This window comes from Xyrauchen texanus, chromosome 4 (genome assembly GCF_025860055.1).
Source record: "Xyrauchen texanus isolate HMW12.3.18 chromosome 4, RBS_HiC_50CHRs, whole genome shotgun sequence".
Taxonomy (NCBI): domain Eukaryota; kingdom Metazoa; phylum Chordata; class Actinopteri; order Cypriniformes; family Catostomidae; genus Xyrauchen; species Xyrauchen texanus.
Genome location: NC_068279.1, coordinates 16,203,798 through 16,222,837, shown reverse-complemented (window position 1 = coordinate 16,222,837; position 19,040 = coordinate 16,203,798). Strand labels below are relative to the sequence as shown.

Here is a 19,040-nt window from a genome sequence, read left to right as displayed (position 1 = left end):
TTATCCTGCGCCTAAAAATGCCTGCTCAGCAGAAAAATAATTTACAAGCATGCACAGATTAAAATACAGAAAACATCTGAAATGTGAAAACATCTAAAGGGATTTTCAAGCCAACGTTTCAGAAATCCGCTTCCCGCACCACCACTGAAGTGATTTCATAGCTACTTTGCTGAGTTTGCTTGTCTAGTGAAAGGACATTTTCCTGCATGCGCTGCGAGTTAGAAAGGGTGTCCGCTCCAGATATCCTCTTTTTTAAATAACATTTTTATTATTAATTATATTTAAAATGTGTAACATTAATATGACAGTAATTTAAGTGCAGCCTTTGTAGAAATATAAAGCCAAATGTAAATGTGTAAAAACTTTTAACAGTTTACTGGGAAAAAAAATTAACAGACCAGTAATTCCAGTGTTGACTAGCAGCATCAGAACCATTTAGTCAACTAATCTCGAACATCCCTACTCCAAATAAATTGAAATTAAATTACATCAGAGAGTTTTAACAATATTTTTGTGGTGACTTGTGAATTGTAGCCATTCATATAATGCATGGAAATGTGTTGCTTGTGTAAACAACTGATGTGGTCCATATTCCAGAGAAGTTAATCTTGCAATTTTATGACAGTTTAATTGGTTTCATGTGTTAAAATGGCTATAAGTGACTATAAGCTAACCCAAATATTAACCCTAGCACTAAACTTTTAGCCTTTTCACACTCTCACTGAAGGGATACTTGTTAACAGCCAAAAGTCTTACATTTTATGTGTTTGTGTGTTATAGCTACCGCACTGTGGTCCGTCCATCCTATAAAGTCGTGCACCGCACCATCACCTCGCTAGAGTGGAAATGTTGCCCAGGATACAGTGGATCTCAGTGTGAGGAAGGTAAGTTAGTTAACTGCTCAATCCGGAACTACAGTACGCACAGTTCTAATGAAGGAATCTCTATGCTGTGTGTGTGTCTTGTAATGCAGAACTACACAAAAGTATTGTGAAGTAGTGATATTTGTTTTTTTAAAGCTTATACAGGCTCACATGAACAGACCACCAAACAACTATTGTTCTACCCTGGCTAAGACTCACGTCTCACTTTGACTTTGACTACCTCTAGTTTGCTGTTCTGTCTTTGTTTGTAAATCATGCTCCACTGTCAGGAGAGTGAAGAATAGAAAAGACAAAAGACGAGAAACAGGATGGATGGCTGTGAGACAGTGTGTGTTCTAGAGTGAGAGTGTGATTAATGTGAGCATGTCTTAAGCCGTGTTTGCGTGCTGTTTCTGGCTGCATTCTCTTTAAGTGTCAGCCAGAGCCTCAGTGTGAGCCATGCTGGGAGTCAATGTGAAGACCAGCCAGCTCCTCTCCTCTCCTCTCCTATACTATACTGTATTTTGCATTGATCCTGTCTGACTTGGCCAAAGTCTTCAGAGTTGAGCCTGCTCAAAATTTTGTATAAAGACGCAAAAGCCAAACTAAATTAAGCCTGCTCTGATACACCTCAGTCCCTAGCATCCAAGCCAGTTCTGATGCTGCTTAAATTCTTTGTAAATGATATGCAACATCAGAGCAGCCTTTATTGTTGTTATGATAGAGCATATATTTCATAATTTAGTTTCATATTTAAAAGAATAACTTCATATTTTCATTTGATTAATGTTTCTGTTTTCATAATTTTATAATTATATTTAAAACATTAATCCCATAACATTATTTATGGATTCATTATTGCTCTGTGAATGCATTTGTGCCTGCTCTGAGCAGTATTAAATGGTTAGTTTACCCAAAAACGAAAATTCTCTCATAATTTACTCCCACTTTCTTTCATCTGCTGAACTCAGATTTTAGAATAATATTTCAGCTCTGTGGGTCCATACAATGCAAAGTGAATGGGTGCCTAACTTTGAAGCTCCAAAATCCACATAACAAGTACTCCAGATGACTTGGGTGGTTGAATCCATATCTTCTGAAGCAATATGATAGGTGTGGGTGAGAAACAGATACATATTTAAGTCCTTTTGCCTTATTTTGGAGATTCAAAGTTTGGCACCCATTCACTTTGCATTGTATGGACCCACAGAGCTGAAATATTCTTCTAAAAATCGTAATTTGTGTTATGCAGAAGAAATGAATTCATACACATCTGTGATATGTGAGTAAATACAATCATGAGAGAATTTAAATTTTTGGGTGAACTATCCCTTTATATGGTCTTTGTAAATGCACCTAAATGCCACTTTAGATGCAGCTTCTGTGCCACCTTTGCAATGTACAGATGGCTTAAGCTGTTGTTTGAACCAGCTGTACCCACTCAACCCTCCCTCAGTTTGTCACAGCAGTTGTTTTTCAGTTGTACTTTGGTCTGACTCTTTTAAAGTCCACAAAATGTTTTAATGTGGCAGGCAGGGTGGCAATTTTAATTTACATTTATAGACAGTTTCTGCTTTTATGCTCCCTGTAAATTGCAGTAAATTGAGATCTGATGCCATATGTTTGTCATGTGGCCTACAGAGTGTACTAGCTATACTTCCTGTCTTTGAGGCAGGGTGGAGTTTCTGTAGACCTAGCCAATGGCTTTGTCCATCTGCAGTCTTTAATCTTTTCTGAGCAAAATAGGAGAAACAGTTAATTACCTACATGAAGTTTTAAAAGGAAGGTTTTGGAAAAAGCATGTTTATCTACTGACCATCTGCTTACCTTAATCTGGTGGCACTTCTGCCAGCTGTCCAACTTCACACTTAAAATTAAATATGTATGCCTATTTTAATCTTGCATCTATTTATTAGTAGTCCAAGGAGGGAAATCAGAGCTTGGGTCCTTTAGCTTCTCCATTGCAGGTAGCAAGCAAATCTGTTTACCTTTATCTCCCAAAGATTACATGGGCATGTAAATTTATGAATCTTGAATCATTTTAAGATGATAAGATGAACATTTTACAGTAAGTACTCTCAGTTTAATTACCAGGTATATGGCAACTGGGACCCATGCCATAGATTATAAGCCCCATCAGTAGGCTGAGTTGTCTTTGTCATTTAGAAATCTTTTGATTTGTTGATTTCCCCAATATTTAATTATTTTGGGAATTTGGGAGTTTACTTAAATCCACAGACAAACACACGTGTACTTGGTTATCTAAATGGGGACTTAACATATACTTTTAATGTTTTTATATAAAGCTAATTCTAATTACTATAGACAAAACTTATTTTTTCCAAAATAATTTTTATGCATTATTAGAAATGTGTTTTTTCGAAGTATTAGCTTTTTAAATATATCAGTTCCCATATTAATAATGTCCCTGAATGTCCCGTAAGGGATGCTACTTCTGATTTAGCTAATTTTCTTCATATATTCACACAATTAAATACCCCAAAGACAATTGACATCCGTGAAATGAGAAATAAAGAGAGTGAATTTTGTGATGTCTGTTCCTCATGAGGGAGGGTTGATGAAATACTGTCTTGTGTGGAACTGTGAACACTAATGTCTTATCAGTACCATGTGTGACAATCTCTGATCACAGATATGCTTGAGTGGAACTGACAGCTCTGCACTCTCTCCCCATAGTGTAGAGTTTGCCTCAGCACCCTGAAGCTATCGCTCCTGTGATTGATGCAATAGGCCATAACACAGAACAGAAACTGAAAGTTCAGTGTGTGCGTGTGTGTGTGTGTGTGTGTGTGTGTATGTGTGTTTGTTTGCATGAACATTTATTAGAGTCTGGTATGTCAGACACCATGGAGAATGAGCTTTATCCTCTCATATACAGTAAGATGTACTGATCTGGTCTTTACTGTACCAGACAGTAACAGTCAAACCTGAGACAGACCCCACAGTCTGTCTCTCTTTGGCTGGCTCTGTTTGTGTCTACACTGGCTCCAGATTGGTGTCAAGCACACAGTATGGGTTTTAGTTTGAAATGTAAAGTGTAATGGCATCTCAGCACTGGGTTAGGTGCATTTTTTATATCTTTGTTGTTGTAGGATCAATTGTGTTCTGATGTGGAGTTTATTGATTGAAAGAAGAGAGAAGTGGTGATATCCTTGAACAATATCTCTTACACATCATCACCACATGTTGGTTCAAACATATACACCTTTGTTTTTCTTCTGAGGAACACGAAAGATGAGTAAAGAATTTCCTGGCCATTCTTTTACATATGATGAAAGAGAAGTGAGGACTTGGAGTGTCAAGTTCCAAAATGACTAAATTCACAATGTAAAATTTGTACATTCTACTCAAATTCTATAGTCCAAGTCTGAATTTCAATTCCACATCCATTCCACTTTCATAATATGAGTGGCCAGTACATTCTTTAACATTTCTCAATTTTTGTTCCACACAAGAAACAAAAAAGTTATATGGGTTTGGAACTATATGAGGATGTGTAAATAATAAAATTTTACTTCACTTTTGGGCCTACTATTTCTCTATACAGTCTTGAAGATCTCTGTATTTTTGTGCATTTATGAATATGGATACCAAAAATTTATTTTCTGTTTTCTCCCCTTTTTTCCCTGACTTGTTTTGCTTTTAATCTCAGGTTCTTTTCTTATTATGCCTCTCTTTCACTGGCGTTGTCTGAACTACTAAAAACATTACATCACTGATAAGACACAAAAGCTTATATGAAGAAATGTCAAGCTTTTAATCTCAAGTAAATTGCACACACACACACACACACACACAAAATTTGTATCTGCGTAGTATTTACCTGAGCTCAGATATGGTCTATGTGAGCTGTTATGATATGGTCTTACTGTCTATGTGTAAGTCTTTGAGATGAGGCAGTTATTTTTAAGTGCTAACAGATGGAAGTGCTCTCAGGATTCTTTCACGGACATCCAGCCAGTAGAGTTTTATATAAACTGCTTCTGTACTCTTCTACACTTTCTGCATACATCTGTACTGTTTTGTGCTTCTTAACTATCTTAACCAGCTTGATCTTCTTTGTCAACCAGCTTACCAAGAAAGACCTTGCTGGTTGACTAGCATTTTTTGGCTGGTGAACAGCATGGCAATGTTTGTCAACCAGCTAGTAGAGCAAACCAGCACTGACCAGCACAAACCAACCAGGACCTGGATTGAAATTCAGGCTGCATCCAGATTTTAGGCTAAAATATATAAGTATAAGGGAAAGTGTACATTTTACGGACCGTAATTGGTCATCATTTCTCTCACCTTTTAGCTTTGCAGTTTACTTAAGTAGTCTTGCAGTGTGACAAATGGACCTTATTCACAGTATTGCCATATTTGATTTTTGACGGAGATGGAGACAAGGCTGTGAAGTATAGACTTAATGCACAGATATACTTTGTTTTTGCATGTTCCAGAGCACCTCGTGCCTGGTTGACCATGTTGCCTGTGTGAGTATACTTCTCTGACCGCGAACAAATAGGAATGCATTTGATATTTGACGGAGATGGAGACAAGGCTGTGAAGGATAGACTTAAGGCCCAGATATACTTTGTTTTTGCATGTTCTGGATCACCTTGTGCCTGTTTGACCACATTGCCTTTGTGAGTATACTTTTCTGACTGCAAACGAATAGAAATGCATTTTATGCATGTGCACAACAACTGCTATGTGACACTCTTTTAGTATATAAATATTTGAAAATGTGATGTGAACTAGGACTTTTTTACAGTGCATGCCATTGTTAGCCCTCACAGCCTCGTTTTCATTCCCTTCAAAAATCAAATAAGGCACCACTGTGAATAAGGTCTATGATTTAGGATAAGTCGGAATATTCCATTTAGTCTCTCAATGATGAGGTCATTAAAACATCATGGTTACTGTTGTAACCTCCATTCCCTGATGGAGGCAACGAGACGTTGTGTCGATTGTAGTGACACAAGGGGTCTTTCTTGAGAGCCTTGCATACCTCTGAACTTGAGAAAAGGCCAATGTGAAATTGGCAGACAGAATTTGCATGTTCCGCCCCTGGACCTATGGGTATAAAGGGAAATGGGCGTGCGTCTGTCAGTCAGGTTTTTGCACTGAGGAGCCTAGAATAAGGTACGGTGCGCTACAGTGATAAAGATAGTGACATGCCAAGGGGGACACAACTTCTCATTCCCTCCATCAGGGAACGGAGGTTACAACAGTAACCATGACATTCCCCTTCTGTCACTCACTCAACGTTGTGTCGATTGTAGTGACACAAGGTTTCCCATTTAAAAATGCCATGCACTAAACCATGTTACGTGAACTGCTGAGACAGGTGCAAGCAGGCTGTTGCGTGCTATAAGCAGCTGTGCCGGCCGCATGTAACCCTCCCAATAAAAGATGTCATATACCACTCTTAGGTTCCCAGTACCCGCACGAGAACAGGCAACATGACTTGGCATGGGAGCAAGCTGGCCAGCCACGGCCTTTTCTCTCTCTTTGTTTCTCGTCATAGAGTTCAAAGCGGCTGGGGCTATCTTAACGCTATAGGTGTGTCGGGGAAGGCGTCCTTTCCCATTCCTATTCTTTCAGGGGGAAAAGGCTCTGTGGAGACCACAACCTGCCCAGACTTGGGGGAGGTAACTTGTGGCCAAAACACACAGGGGTTGTCAAGCCACACGTGGATATGGTGCGGTGGTAAATCCTGCCTGACAAGAGAGGAGTTACTACAGACACGGCGACCGGGGGGGCAGCAGGGACTGCCCAAGGAAGATGCGGGTCCTGCCAGCAGGGGATCCATTCCGCAGAAAATATATCACAGGGAGTTGACTGGAGCCGGAACTATTCTTGTGGAGTCCAAGCCCAACACAGAGCACTTGACTCGTGGTGGGTCTGGTGGCGAATTCCTCCGCTGAAATTCGCAGGCCAGAGGACTAGGGAGGAAGAACATATAGGAAGCGAGAGCTTAGTGGCTAACCTGGGAGAGAAGGTGCACTGGATCAACTTTGTGAGCGGAACACCCGGTCAGCAACGAAGGGGCTGGGTCTCCTCCTCCCGGGGCAGTGCTTGCAGGTTCACGACCTGGTCCCTGAAGGGTGTCGTAGGAACCTTGGGCACGTATCCCAGTCGTAGTCTTAGGATGACGTGAGCATCTGGTGCTGCGAGGAGCGTGAGATCAAGGAGCCACTACGGTGATCTGTTCCTTGTCCTCCCTGACCTTGCACAGCACCAGTGCATGAAGGCTCACTGGGGGGAATGCGTACTTGCGCAGCCCCCAGACCAGTTGTGTGCCAACGTGTCTGTGCCGAGAGGTGCCTCCATGAGGGAGTAACAGAGCGGGCAATGGGAGTTGTCCTGGGAGGCAAAGAGATCAATCTGTGCCATGCCGAACCGGTCCCAAATCAGCTGGACCACCTGGGGGTGGAGCCTCCACTCTCCACTAAGCGTAACCTGTCACGACAACGCGTCTGCCCTCATGTTGTGGTCGCCCGTGATGTGAGTGGCGAGCAGCGACCTGAGTTGCGGCTGACTCGAAAGGAGGAGATGGTGGGCGAGTTGTGACAAATGACGAGAGCGCACAGATTTATGTATGGCCACATATGCTTCAACCCATGCGGTGCGACCGTGGCCAAGGATGCCATATGCCCCAGGAGCCTCTGGAACTGTTTGAGAGGAACCACTGTGTCTGGCTTGAAGTGAGCGAGGCACCTGAGAACTGACTCGGTTGTGAGGCGCGCTGACATTGAGACATCCAAGCCGAGAAAAGAGATGCTCTGAACCAGAGAGAGCTTGCTCTTTTCCCAGTTGACCTGAAGCCCCAAACGGCTGAGATGCGTGAGTACCTGGTCCCTGTGTGCGGATAGTAACTCACGAGAGTGTGCTAGGATGAGTCAGTTGTCGAGGTAATTGAGTATGCGGATGCCCACTCATAGCGGATCTGGGGCTGCCTCTGCGACCTTGGTGAAGACGCGAGGGGACAGGGACAGGCCGAAGGGCAGGACCTTGTACTGATATGCCTGGCCTTCGAACGCGAACCGTAGAAAGGGTCTGATTGACAGACGCACGCACGCTTCACTATATACCCGTATGTCCGGGGGCGGGACATGCAAATTCTGTGAGTGACAGAAGGGGAACTGCATTTATACCGTAATAATTATACAAAAATTGTAATAGTTTTTAACTGTATAGTTTTAAATAAAGTGATTATTGGGTCCTTTTACAATCAATCGCTTTTGCTTTCCTCATTTGTCAGTTGCTTTGGAGTAAAACATCTGGAAAAACAATACATGTAGAATTGTTTATTCAGATTATTATGAATAAGAAATTTAACTTTATTGAACATTGGTGTATTTTATCATACTGTTTTGTTTTTGCTGCTATTTTATAAAAGCAATAAGTCACTTAAATCTTGTGGCTTATTGCTTGAATGAATACCTCCTGTATCTCCAAATTCCATGTAATTGCAAGCAACAAAATCCCCCACACACACTCTTGCAAAATACAGATGATTATTTAATAGCCCAGATTATGTACACAGAACAAATTACATCATGTTTTATCATGAAAAAAAATTAAATGCTCTCTAACCAGGCTTTATTTAAAAATATTGTTAAATCATATTCAACTTAGTTTATTATTTCAGCAGAGCTCCACAGATAATATTGTTGATAAGCATATTGCCCTAACACTTGTTAAATCATTATTTATCGTCCTCTTCTTCTCAGAGGATTAAGAATTATTTTTGTAACAACTCCTCAAGATTTTAGTGTTTGTTTGTTTTTAAATTAATGATTCAGGATTAATTCTGAGATGTTTATACAGTTGAAGTAAGTTTACATACCTTAGCTAAATACATTTAAACTTAGTTTTTCACAATTCCTGACAGTTAATCTTAGATAACATTCCCTGTCTTAGGTCAGTTAAGGTCACTACTTTATTTTAAGAACGTGAAATTTCAGAATAATAGTAGAGAGAATTATTTATTTCAGCTTTAAATTCTTTAATCACATTCCCAGTGGGTCAGAAGTTTGCATACACTTTGTTAGTATTTTTTAGCATTGCATTTCAATTGTTTAACTTGGATCAAATGTTTTGGGTAGCCTTTCATAAGACTCTCACAATAAGTTGCTGGAATTTTGGCCCATTCCTTCAGACAGAACTGGTGTAACTGAGTGAGGTTTGTAGGCCTCCTTGCTCGCACATGCTTTTTCAGTTCTACCCACCAATGCTCTATCGGATTGAGGTCAGGGCTTTGTGATGGCCCCTCCAATACATTGACTTTGTTGTACTTAAACCATTTTGCCAAAACTTTGGAGGTATGCTTGGGGTCATTGTCCATTTGGAAGAGCCTAAACTTCCTGGCTGATGTCTTGAGATGTTGCTTCAATTTATCCACAACATTTTCCTTCCTGATCTATTTTGTGAAGTGCACCAGTCCCTCCTGCAGCAAAGCACCCCCACAACATGATGCTTCCACCCTCATGCTACACAGTTGGGATGGTGTTCTTTGGCTTGCAAGCCTCACCCTTATTCTCCAAACATAACGATGGTCATTATGGGCAAACAGTAAAAACATTTTTCCTCAGACCAGAGGACATTTCTCCAAAAATTAATATCTTTGTCCCCATGTGCACTTGCAAACTGTAGTCTGGCTTTTTTATGGCCGTTTAGGAACAGTGGCTTCTTCCTTGCTGAACAGCCTTTCAGATTATGTCGATATAGGACTCATTTTACTGTGGATATATATACTTGTCTACCTATTTCCTCCAGCAACTTCACAAGGTCCTTTGCTGTTGTTCTGGGATTGATTTGCACTTTTTACACCAAACTATGTTCATCTCTGGCCGTGATGGCTGTGTGGTCCCAGGGTGTATATGCTTGCGTACTATTGTTTGTACAGATGAACGTGGTACCTTCAGGTGTTTAGAAATTGCTCCCAAGCATGAACCAGACTTGTGAAGGTCCCCTTTTGTTTCTGAGGTCTTGGCTGATTACTTTTGATTTTCCCATGATGTCAAGCAAAGAAGAACTAAGTTTGAAAGTATACCTTAAAATACATCCACAGGGACACCTCCAATTTAGTACACCTCCTATCAGAAGCTAATTGATGAATTTCCTAAAGGCTTGACATAATTTTCTGGAATTTTCTTAGCTGCTTAATGGCACTGTTAACTTGGTGTATGTTAACTTCTGACAGACTGGAATTGTGATATAGTCAATTAAAAGTGAAACAATCTTCAATCATGACTCATGTCATGTACGAAGTAGATGTCCTAAATGACTTGCCAATACTGAATAAATATATATGCATGTTCAGTAGATATTAACTCTTCATGAGTGTGTGTGTGTTAGAGAGTCCGACAGCCAGCCAGCGAATGGGAGGAAGTGAGCAGCTTATGTGTTTGTCATTTGGGAGGATGTGTTGAATTAACACACCTGTCACAGAGAATGAAATGTCCCATTTCGAACCCCGCCTCTCAGCCAAAGAGAGGCTGTGTGCTTTGATGCGCTAATTATCTACACGGCTCGCAGGCATTTGGCGCCTGCTTTAAAGCCAAAGAAATGTAATCTGTGTTTTCACAGCTCAGCTCAGCTTATCGGGGGGTTCTATGCTAAGCTCTTACGCTTCAAACATCAGTTTGTTACACGCACACACCATGGAGGCTGTTATCTGTGAGCGGGTGTGCACCAAGCACTTTTTATTCTGCAATGCCTTAAATTCTCCTTAATGACTTGGGAAAGGGCCAAACCTTCAGGCAAAGCCTCTCACCAGTCTTTGTGTTAGCCAGTCAGCTTTGTGTGGCTGGGTAGTGCTTATGCCCCTTGTGCAAGGGGCACTGTGGCACTGCGTTTGTGAGTGTGTGTAGGATATATGAAGTTCTGAGGAGTACAGTGTGCAGTTTTTGTGTGTGTGTGTGTGTGTGTGCGTGTGTGTGTGTGTGTGTGTGTGTGTGTGTGTGTGTGTGTGTGTGTGCACACTGTGTTTAATCAAAATTCAGATACTGTAATTGCTTTCATAAGGACTTGACCCCAAATATTCTTGTCTCACACTAACTAGGCAGTTCAGAACAACTCACAAAGTGCTGGAATTATTGTGTTACCACCACTAGAGCAGACAATGGGTCTGTTCCAAAACCTAGGCAGCTATGTAGGCAGCTGACGTCTGTGGCAGCATCCTGGCTACAATGGAGTCTTATAACTTACTGTACCGAATTGGAACGCTCTATAGGCAGCAACACGGGAGACTAAATCATATACCATAATACTCATATACTCAATATTCAAAAAATATATATATTAATGAAGTGAATATTTGCTCTAGGTGCAAATAGTACCTGCCACAAAGTGTGGCTTTTTGCACTCAAATAGTTTGGTGGAAACAGTAATTAAAGACAAACTGCACCCTCAAGTGTCACTCCAATGATGTGGTGTGTAAAGGTGTAGATGTACACAACAAACTCATTTTATTTAATGGTAAGAAAAAACACATAAGAAAGGAATGAAAGGAATGGGTATTTATGTAGTATTTCAGCTATATTATCTGAAATGGTATTGCTTAAAAGGACCCATATTTAACACTTCTTGTAAATAGCATCTATCGTTATTTGAACTTAGTGTAAATAGCTTCTAATGTTATTTGCACTTAGTGCAAATAGCTTCTGCCACAAAGAGTGCAGGGCCCTTGCAATCGGTTTGGTTTTCATTCAGTACATGTTATTGGCAATTCTTTTTCAGTCGTGAGAACCTACATCATTAGAAAGGTACCCTCCAGCTTTCATATTTCACAACAGTTTTACTATGTACATGCTACAGCTACAGGGACTTCCGCATACCATGACATACTATCCTTATAACTTCCATTTAAAGCATTCAAATATCATATAGACTGATGGAACATGTAGCAAATAAATAAATGATTATGGCATTGGCAATATATGATGTGTCTATATTTTCCAAGCTGTCTTTTTTCTTTTCTCTTCTTTTTAAAGAAAGTCATACAATTTCCTTGAACTGTTCTCCTGGCCATTTTTGAAGGTGTGCAAAACTATTGAAAACTTGCATTACCTTCAGAGGTGTAAAGTTCATGTTAACAAAGGTAAGGACATGCCAACCCATTGCTGATCCCCATCATACTCATTTACCCATGTTTTCAGAACACCAGCACCTTTTTGCAGGGGAGTGAGCTCATGCACTCATGGTTGCCAAATTGCTCAACTAAAGCATAACATTGGCAGTATATTTCTAAACTGTGCAAGTGTAAAGATCTGATTGGGGGATTGCCTCTCTTGACATCTGGCAACCCCAAATATGCCAAAATATAGTTGTAATTGCCTAATTGTTGTTATTTAATTGTCTGTTATTTATCAAATGTAGAGAGTTAAAATATTTTACTTCATGATTAGTTCTAAGTAATAGATGACACAATTGATCAAAAAGGGATGTAAGGGGGGGATGGTTTTACAAAGGGGATGGTTTTTGTTATTTCTTTCAACAAGGGGGAATGCATCCTACCTCAAATCGATCCCTGATTATATTTATGATCAAAATGTATCTTGCATCGTCCACCATCTTGGATTAAATTTTTTCACCAATCTCATCACAGTGCTTTCTGGGATTGCCTTTCTGGGGAAGGATGCATACAATATTATCTTAAAAACTTAAAAAATCTTAAAAAATCTTAAAAAATTATCTTAAAAAATTAGCTAAAACTGGTATATTAGGAGGCACATCTGAGGGACCTACCTTTTGGAGCAGCCTTCGCATCCGAAAGGATTGCCTATGATTCCTTAAAATCACTCTCTCTGTGAATGCATATTCTTAACACAAACTAAGTATAAACACATGCTTAAAAACACACTCTGAACACATAGCCTGAATTGCCTACCAGCAGCCTGTGTAATCTTATACCCACTCCTCTTTCTCCCCATTCTTGCATCTTGAGTTATTATAAGCTGATGTGAAAATGTACATGTGTAAGCTGTTTGTTTTTCTATATTCTCTCTGTGTGTTCTGTATATTGTATATTAGTAATGTAATTACTTCCTTTCCTCTATGAGCTCCTTTCTTTGGCACCAGTCAATCTGCAGGACAACATAAACCACCTGCTAAAGTCTATGTGCACGTTTAACATATCAGTATAAACCAGGCGATTTCAAGTTTAACTGGCCCAGTGTATCCCTCCCCATAAACTCAAATAGGAAGTGCTGCATGGCACAGGGCCACACAAAAGGAAGTTGAGCACTGTAGATGGAAAGAAACAAATTAACTGAAAAGATGAAAGGAAAGTTCATATTTATTGTGGAGTCTTTCAATTTTTCTTTATCCTGACAAGCATGTGCTTGCTGTTTTATGCAGTTGCCTCAGTTTATGGGCAGTTGTTCACTTTTAGTGAGGTTTAGAGAGGGATTGATGTTTCAAAGGCAGGTTTATTTTTGATCTGCAGTGGGACATCCACTCTCTTCCTTAAAAGATTGAACTCTTTTCCCCTCACACATTCAGCCTTTATTTTATAAGGGCTTTTAGAGCAGTGCTTCTGAACTGGTGTATCTCAAGCAAAAAATAAGCTGCAGGTCTGTTGTGATAGCAAACTGTAAGGGAAAAAACAAGCTTAAAAAATTTTGTAAAATTGAGTACGGTCATAAAAAGAGCATTTGTGCATGGAACTACTTTCTTACGTGACCTATCAGAATCTGCCGTTGCTGGTCCAAAACAAATGATGCGTCCAAGCCTTCATTAGTAATTCAAAAATGTCACTTCAGAAATAGTATTGTGCTGTTTCGAACAAGTTATTGGATAAACAAGGATAGATGTGTGTGTGTGTGTGTGTGTGTGTGTGTGAGAGAGAGAGAGAGAGAGAGACAGAGCGTGTGTGGTCACCTGTTGCCACACCCAAGCAGAGAAGCTTTCTGGAGATCAGCTTTCTCAGTGGAAAAATAGCCGTCCAAGCGGGGATATTTCTCCCTATTTCATGGTAGCCGGTGAAAGAGAATTTCACTATAGAAACCGCAATGTCCTCCGCCATTTTGAACAGTACTTTTTCTCCTATGTGGAAACTCCAGTAAGAGGTAAGTAATGAGTTGTGTAATTAATCTGTCTGTTGTGTCTCTCAGCTTTGATGAGCCATAATGCTGAAGTTGTCCGTTTAAAGCCGTTTAAAGCTATTTTCTAGCTGTAGTTGTGTAGTAGTAGTAATACGAGTGATCACGGAGCACTGTTCTATGTAAACAATGACTGACGGATTCACTTCACATCACCAACTGCTCATATTACACACAAAAATACATGTAAGAGACACTTATACAGTAACTCTTAACACATATGCATTCATACTCTTACACTTTAATTTAGAACAGCACGAACACACAGTGAAGCGTCCGAGTACTGATTTGTCAGACCATTAGAGCTCATGGAACGTCTCTCGTCCAATCAGATTTGAGAACCCGAACTAACTGTTATATATTATAACAATATTTAGCCCTGTGGTTAATCACAGTTCTGCTGTTGTTTATGCATTTACAAAATGGAATATTTTCCTATTTAGCATACCTCACGTCCAATGAAATTCGAGGACCCAAACTAACTGTTTTATATTATAACAATATTTAGCCCTGTGGTTAATCACAGTTCTGCTGTTGTTTATGCATTTACAAAATGGTACATTTTCCTATTTAGCCTACCCTATGTCATATTAATAATTGAGTCATATTAATAATTGGGCCTATGCCGATCATGTTAGTAATATATTTCAATGTTTGATTTTAATTACATTTTGGTAACATAGTGGTTGTACAATAAAGAACTTGGTTGCTACTTGATGTCCATTGGTAAATCTGGGTCATTTTAAGCAATACCATTTCAGATTATAGCTGAAGTGCTACGTTATTACCCATTCCTTTCATTATTTTCTTACCTGTTTTTTCCTTGCCGTTTTTCAACATGTTAAAATTGTGTTGTTTTTATATGTGAGCCTGTAAAATATACCTATTAGTCTGCCACTTGAAAAGGCACTGCTGTTTTATATCAATGACTGACTAGAAAACCTAGTTTCTTTCTTTCTCCCTTGTTTCCCCACCTTCCTTTCTCTCTAACTCACTCCTGTGGTTGTCTGAGTCAGACAGCCACCACAGAAGACTTCATCTATGGTGAGTGGTTATGATGTCATTTAGATATTAAAATTATATTGTGGTTTCCTAAAGTTCATTTAATTCTGAGCCACTGCTTTTGCAGAACAGCACATCAACGCAAGACTGCATTTGCCCTATTCCAAATGCAAACATTCGTAAGTGTGTGTTTTTATGTAAATACTGTATATGTGTCTGGGTATTTGTGTGCTGAAGTGGTTGCGAAAGGAAGTGGAATAGAAGTGGAATAGGTTGTAATTAGAGAGGCACACACACACACACACACACACACATATGATTATGAGAGCCACGCTCCACAACAAGGCTGTAGAAACTTCTAGGATAAAAGGATTAGAATAAAACCAGTTGACTGTAGAAGTGTCGTGTTGCAATAGAACTGAAGCAAGTTGAGCATCGAGTATTGTCAGACTGAATTTAATATCTGGTTCAAAGGAAAGTTTTATGAGCAACATCTGTGGTATGATGTTGGTTACCTCAATCAAATATTGTGTGCAATTTGTGTCTCAATTTGTATAAGCAAACATAATAAAATTCACACTGTTTTGAAAGTATAGCCACAGGACTAGTTCACCCAAAAATGAAAATTCTTTCATCATATACTCACACTTATGCCATCCCAGATGTGTATGACTTTCTTTCATCTGCTGAACTTAAATGAAGATTATATTATATTAAGATATAAGAATAAGAATATATATTAATATTAAATATAAACATGGATTAATTAAATAGAATTGCTAACTAACATTGTCTGTGCAAAGTTACAGTATATTGAATCTTTCAACTCCTGTCATGACCAAGTAAAACTGGCAACTTTTGCACAATACACACAACGGGATGTGTACTACATCACAAACACATGCTTGACTGCACACTATTAAGTGTACTTGTAAAAAACTATAATTTTTTTGCACAAAAAAAAATTTAGATCACAATTTTGCTTGTGGGATAGTAAGGCAGTATATCTTTCTGTTAAAGATAATAAAATAAGACGTTAGTGATTATGTGTTGATGTAAATTTTTAGTGTTGGGTTTTTAGCGAGACCATTATTGCATTAAGAGATGATGGAGGTGCTGGTGTTCAAAAGAGGATGATGGAGTTGCAGTTTGCTGTGTGCATTAGAGTTTTCTGTCTGTGGGTTTGGTGCTAACTTCATCATAACAAACCGAATCTGTGTCAGAAAAGAGATCATTACGAGGAGCAGGAAATTTAAAACAAAGTGATTTAATGTGTGTGCGTGCTGCTGATCTGGTGCGTGACTCTGACTCAAAATTTGTCCTGGATAGTATTTTCATCACCATCATATAATTTAAAACCTGTATTACACAGTTCATTATACAAATCACAAAGCTTCAGAAGACATGGAATATGGCGCACAAGTCGTATGGACTGCTTTTATGGTATTTTTACTTTTTTGTCCTTATCAGAACTTAACAGTAGAAATTACTATTCACTTTTTAGGAATGGGAATTTTAGTTATTGTCTACTCAAGTATTTGACATGAAATTAATCAGGTAATGAAGAACTCAGGGGGAGGGGATCATCTGAGCTTATTATTAATTGATGGTCTGTGTACATGTGTCAAATGAATGTCTTTGGATATCGCGTCTCACTGTTGCTGTTAGCTTCTTGTGCCAAAAAGGTCACATTTTTAATAAAGCATGCCAAGTTGAAAATAGTTATTTTAAATAGTTTTAAAAAACATGTCTCCTTTTGTGTTCCACCAAACAAAGAATTTCATATGGGTTTCATCATACATAAAAAACTCAATTACATTTTTAGATTAACTGTTCCTTTAAAACCAATGTGGTGTGTTATTGTTTGACAGCGAGGGGTTTTATTGAGTACATTTTTCCAGCTCGTTCAGGCCATCTGGTTCAGGCCAGGGTCATGACTGCCTTACAACTGTCTAAGTGTCATCAGAAAGGCCCTTGGAGTGAGACACTGAGGGAGATAATTTTATTGGATCTGTCAATTATCAGCCACAATAACATAAATACACCTTTAAGGAATGTCAGATTGTGTTTCATCAGCTGTTTTTTGCTCTCTTACTCAGAGCTTGAACTAAACATATCTTACACACATAGACACCAGCTACTGATGCTTCCATATTTTTCAGCATACAGACAGGAAGGGTTGTAAATCACTTTAATAGATTTTGTGCTGTGACATAATGTGTGTGAAGGGTTCTGCATTCTGTCCTACGATGGGCTAATGAGGAGGATTGTTCGTAGTTGTCTGGAGACATCGGTTGGTCCAGGAGATTTGAGGCATGTGTATTTAGCACTGGCAGGTTGATGTCTGGTTTTGTTATTTAGGCTGGATGTGTTCCATTTAGTCTGTCTTCAAAGCTGTCTCGAACATACACCTTATAGGAATAGTTCACCCAAAAATGTAAATTCTCTCATCATTTACTCACCCTCATGCCATTCCAGATGTGTATGACTTTCTTTCTTCTGCTGAACACAAACAAAGATTTTCAGAAGAATATCTCAGCTCAGTAGGTCCAAAATTCTGAAGCTCCAAAAAGGAAATAAAGGCAGCATAAAAGTTATCCATACAACTTGTGGTTAAATCTTCAGAACTAATATGATACAGTAGGTGTGGATAAGAAACAAACCATATTTATTTTCTTTTTACTATCTATCTCCACTTTCACATTCTTTTGTTTTTGGCTTTTTGCATTGTTTGTGCATATCGCCACCTACTGTGCAGGGAGGAGAATTTATAGTAAAAAAATACCTTTATATTGATCTGTTTCTCAAACACAACTATAATTTTGCTGATAGTTGAAGATGTAGATTTAAACACTGGAGTTGTATGTTTTACCATTATGTGCTTTTTGCAGCCTCAAAAATTTGGTACAGATTAATTTGCATTGAGTGAACCTACAGAGCTGAGAAATTCTTCTGAAAATCTTTGTTTGTGTTCAGCAGTAAAAAAGAAAGTCTTGTAAATGTTAATTATTTTTTTGCATTTGATTCTGCTAACATTTTCAGAAACTGAATAAAATAGCTGTTCAGAAGAGGGTTGAAACACACTAGGCTGAAACAGATATGGCACTGATATAAGGAGTGCTTCAATGAAGTCAATGACACGCTGGTCTTGAACTCTTGTTTTATTTATAGAACTCATATTGATGCTTTGAACAGCTCAGCTTTTCCCACAGCTGATACACACACAAAATAAACAGTTTGAAAAATTAAGCTTGCTGGACAATAGTCTCCTTCATTTGTTGTCAGTTTAAAGGCCATGTTATGATGCTGGGTAAACAAATGAGCTTTTCAAACTGTTTAGATAAAGATGAGTTTGTTACATGCTGCAAGGTCCCATAATTGCTGGATAAGCGTTTCTTTTTAGTTACAGATGAAAAGACCCCCATCTCTCAGTATCATGAGTCAACACAGAGAAAGACCACGATGAAAGAAAAGCATGAGTGGACGAGTCAAAGGCTGGGGAAACTCAAAAAATACATGTTTCCTTTGGCTGCTGCCAGGTTTCAGGGCCGCAATAAGTCTATCAACTCTCTCTCCAACCTCCCTACACCATTTACACCAGGGTGCCTATTTGCACCCTGGTGTAAATAGCATCTGCCACACAGTGCAGCTATTTGCACCCCAATAGTCTTGTGGAACAACAGAAATAGCATACCGTAATTTCCGGACTATTGAGCGCATCTAAATATAAGCCGCACCCACTGATTTTTAAATAAAATATTATTTTGAACATAAATAAGCCGCACCTGTCTATAAGCCGCAGGTGCCTACCGGTACATTGAAACAAATGAACTTTACTCAGGCTTGTAACAAAAATAAATAGGCTTTAACGAAACACGTTGTGGCAGCGGGCGTGGTCAAGTGCCCGTCCGGAGAGAAAAGCGGTAAGGGCGCTTACACCTGAGCTAAATTATGTCTAACACCGGTGTCTAATTTCAGTAAGCATGGGGAGAGCGGTATAAAAAGGCAGCAGCCACAGAGCTGAGAGAGTGACACACGTCAGTCTAGTGTTGGCGCATAG

The 19,040-nt window shown here is 39.2% G+C and overlaps 1 protein-coding gene across 3 annotated transcripts in view; it reads left to right on the top strand.

Annotated features, from left to right (window-relative positions):
* LOC127643098 (EMI domain-containing protein 1-like) overlaps positions 1-19,040 on the top strand; it is a 105,750-nt gene that overhangs the window by 23,453 nt on the left and 63,257 nt on the right. For all 3 annotated transcript variants that reach the window (XM_052125668.1, XM_052125666.1, XM_052125667.1), the window contains exon 3: positions 781-884. In XM_052125668.1, coding sequence (XP_051981628.1) covers positions 781-884 — 104 coding nt within the window. The remainder of the gene's footprint in view (positions 1-780; positions 885-19,040) is intronic.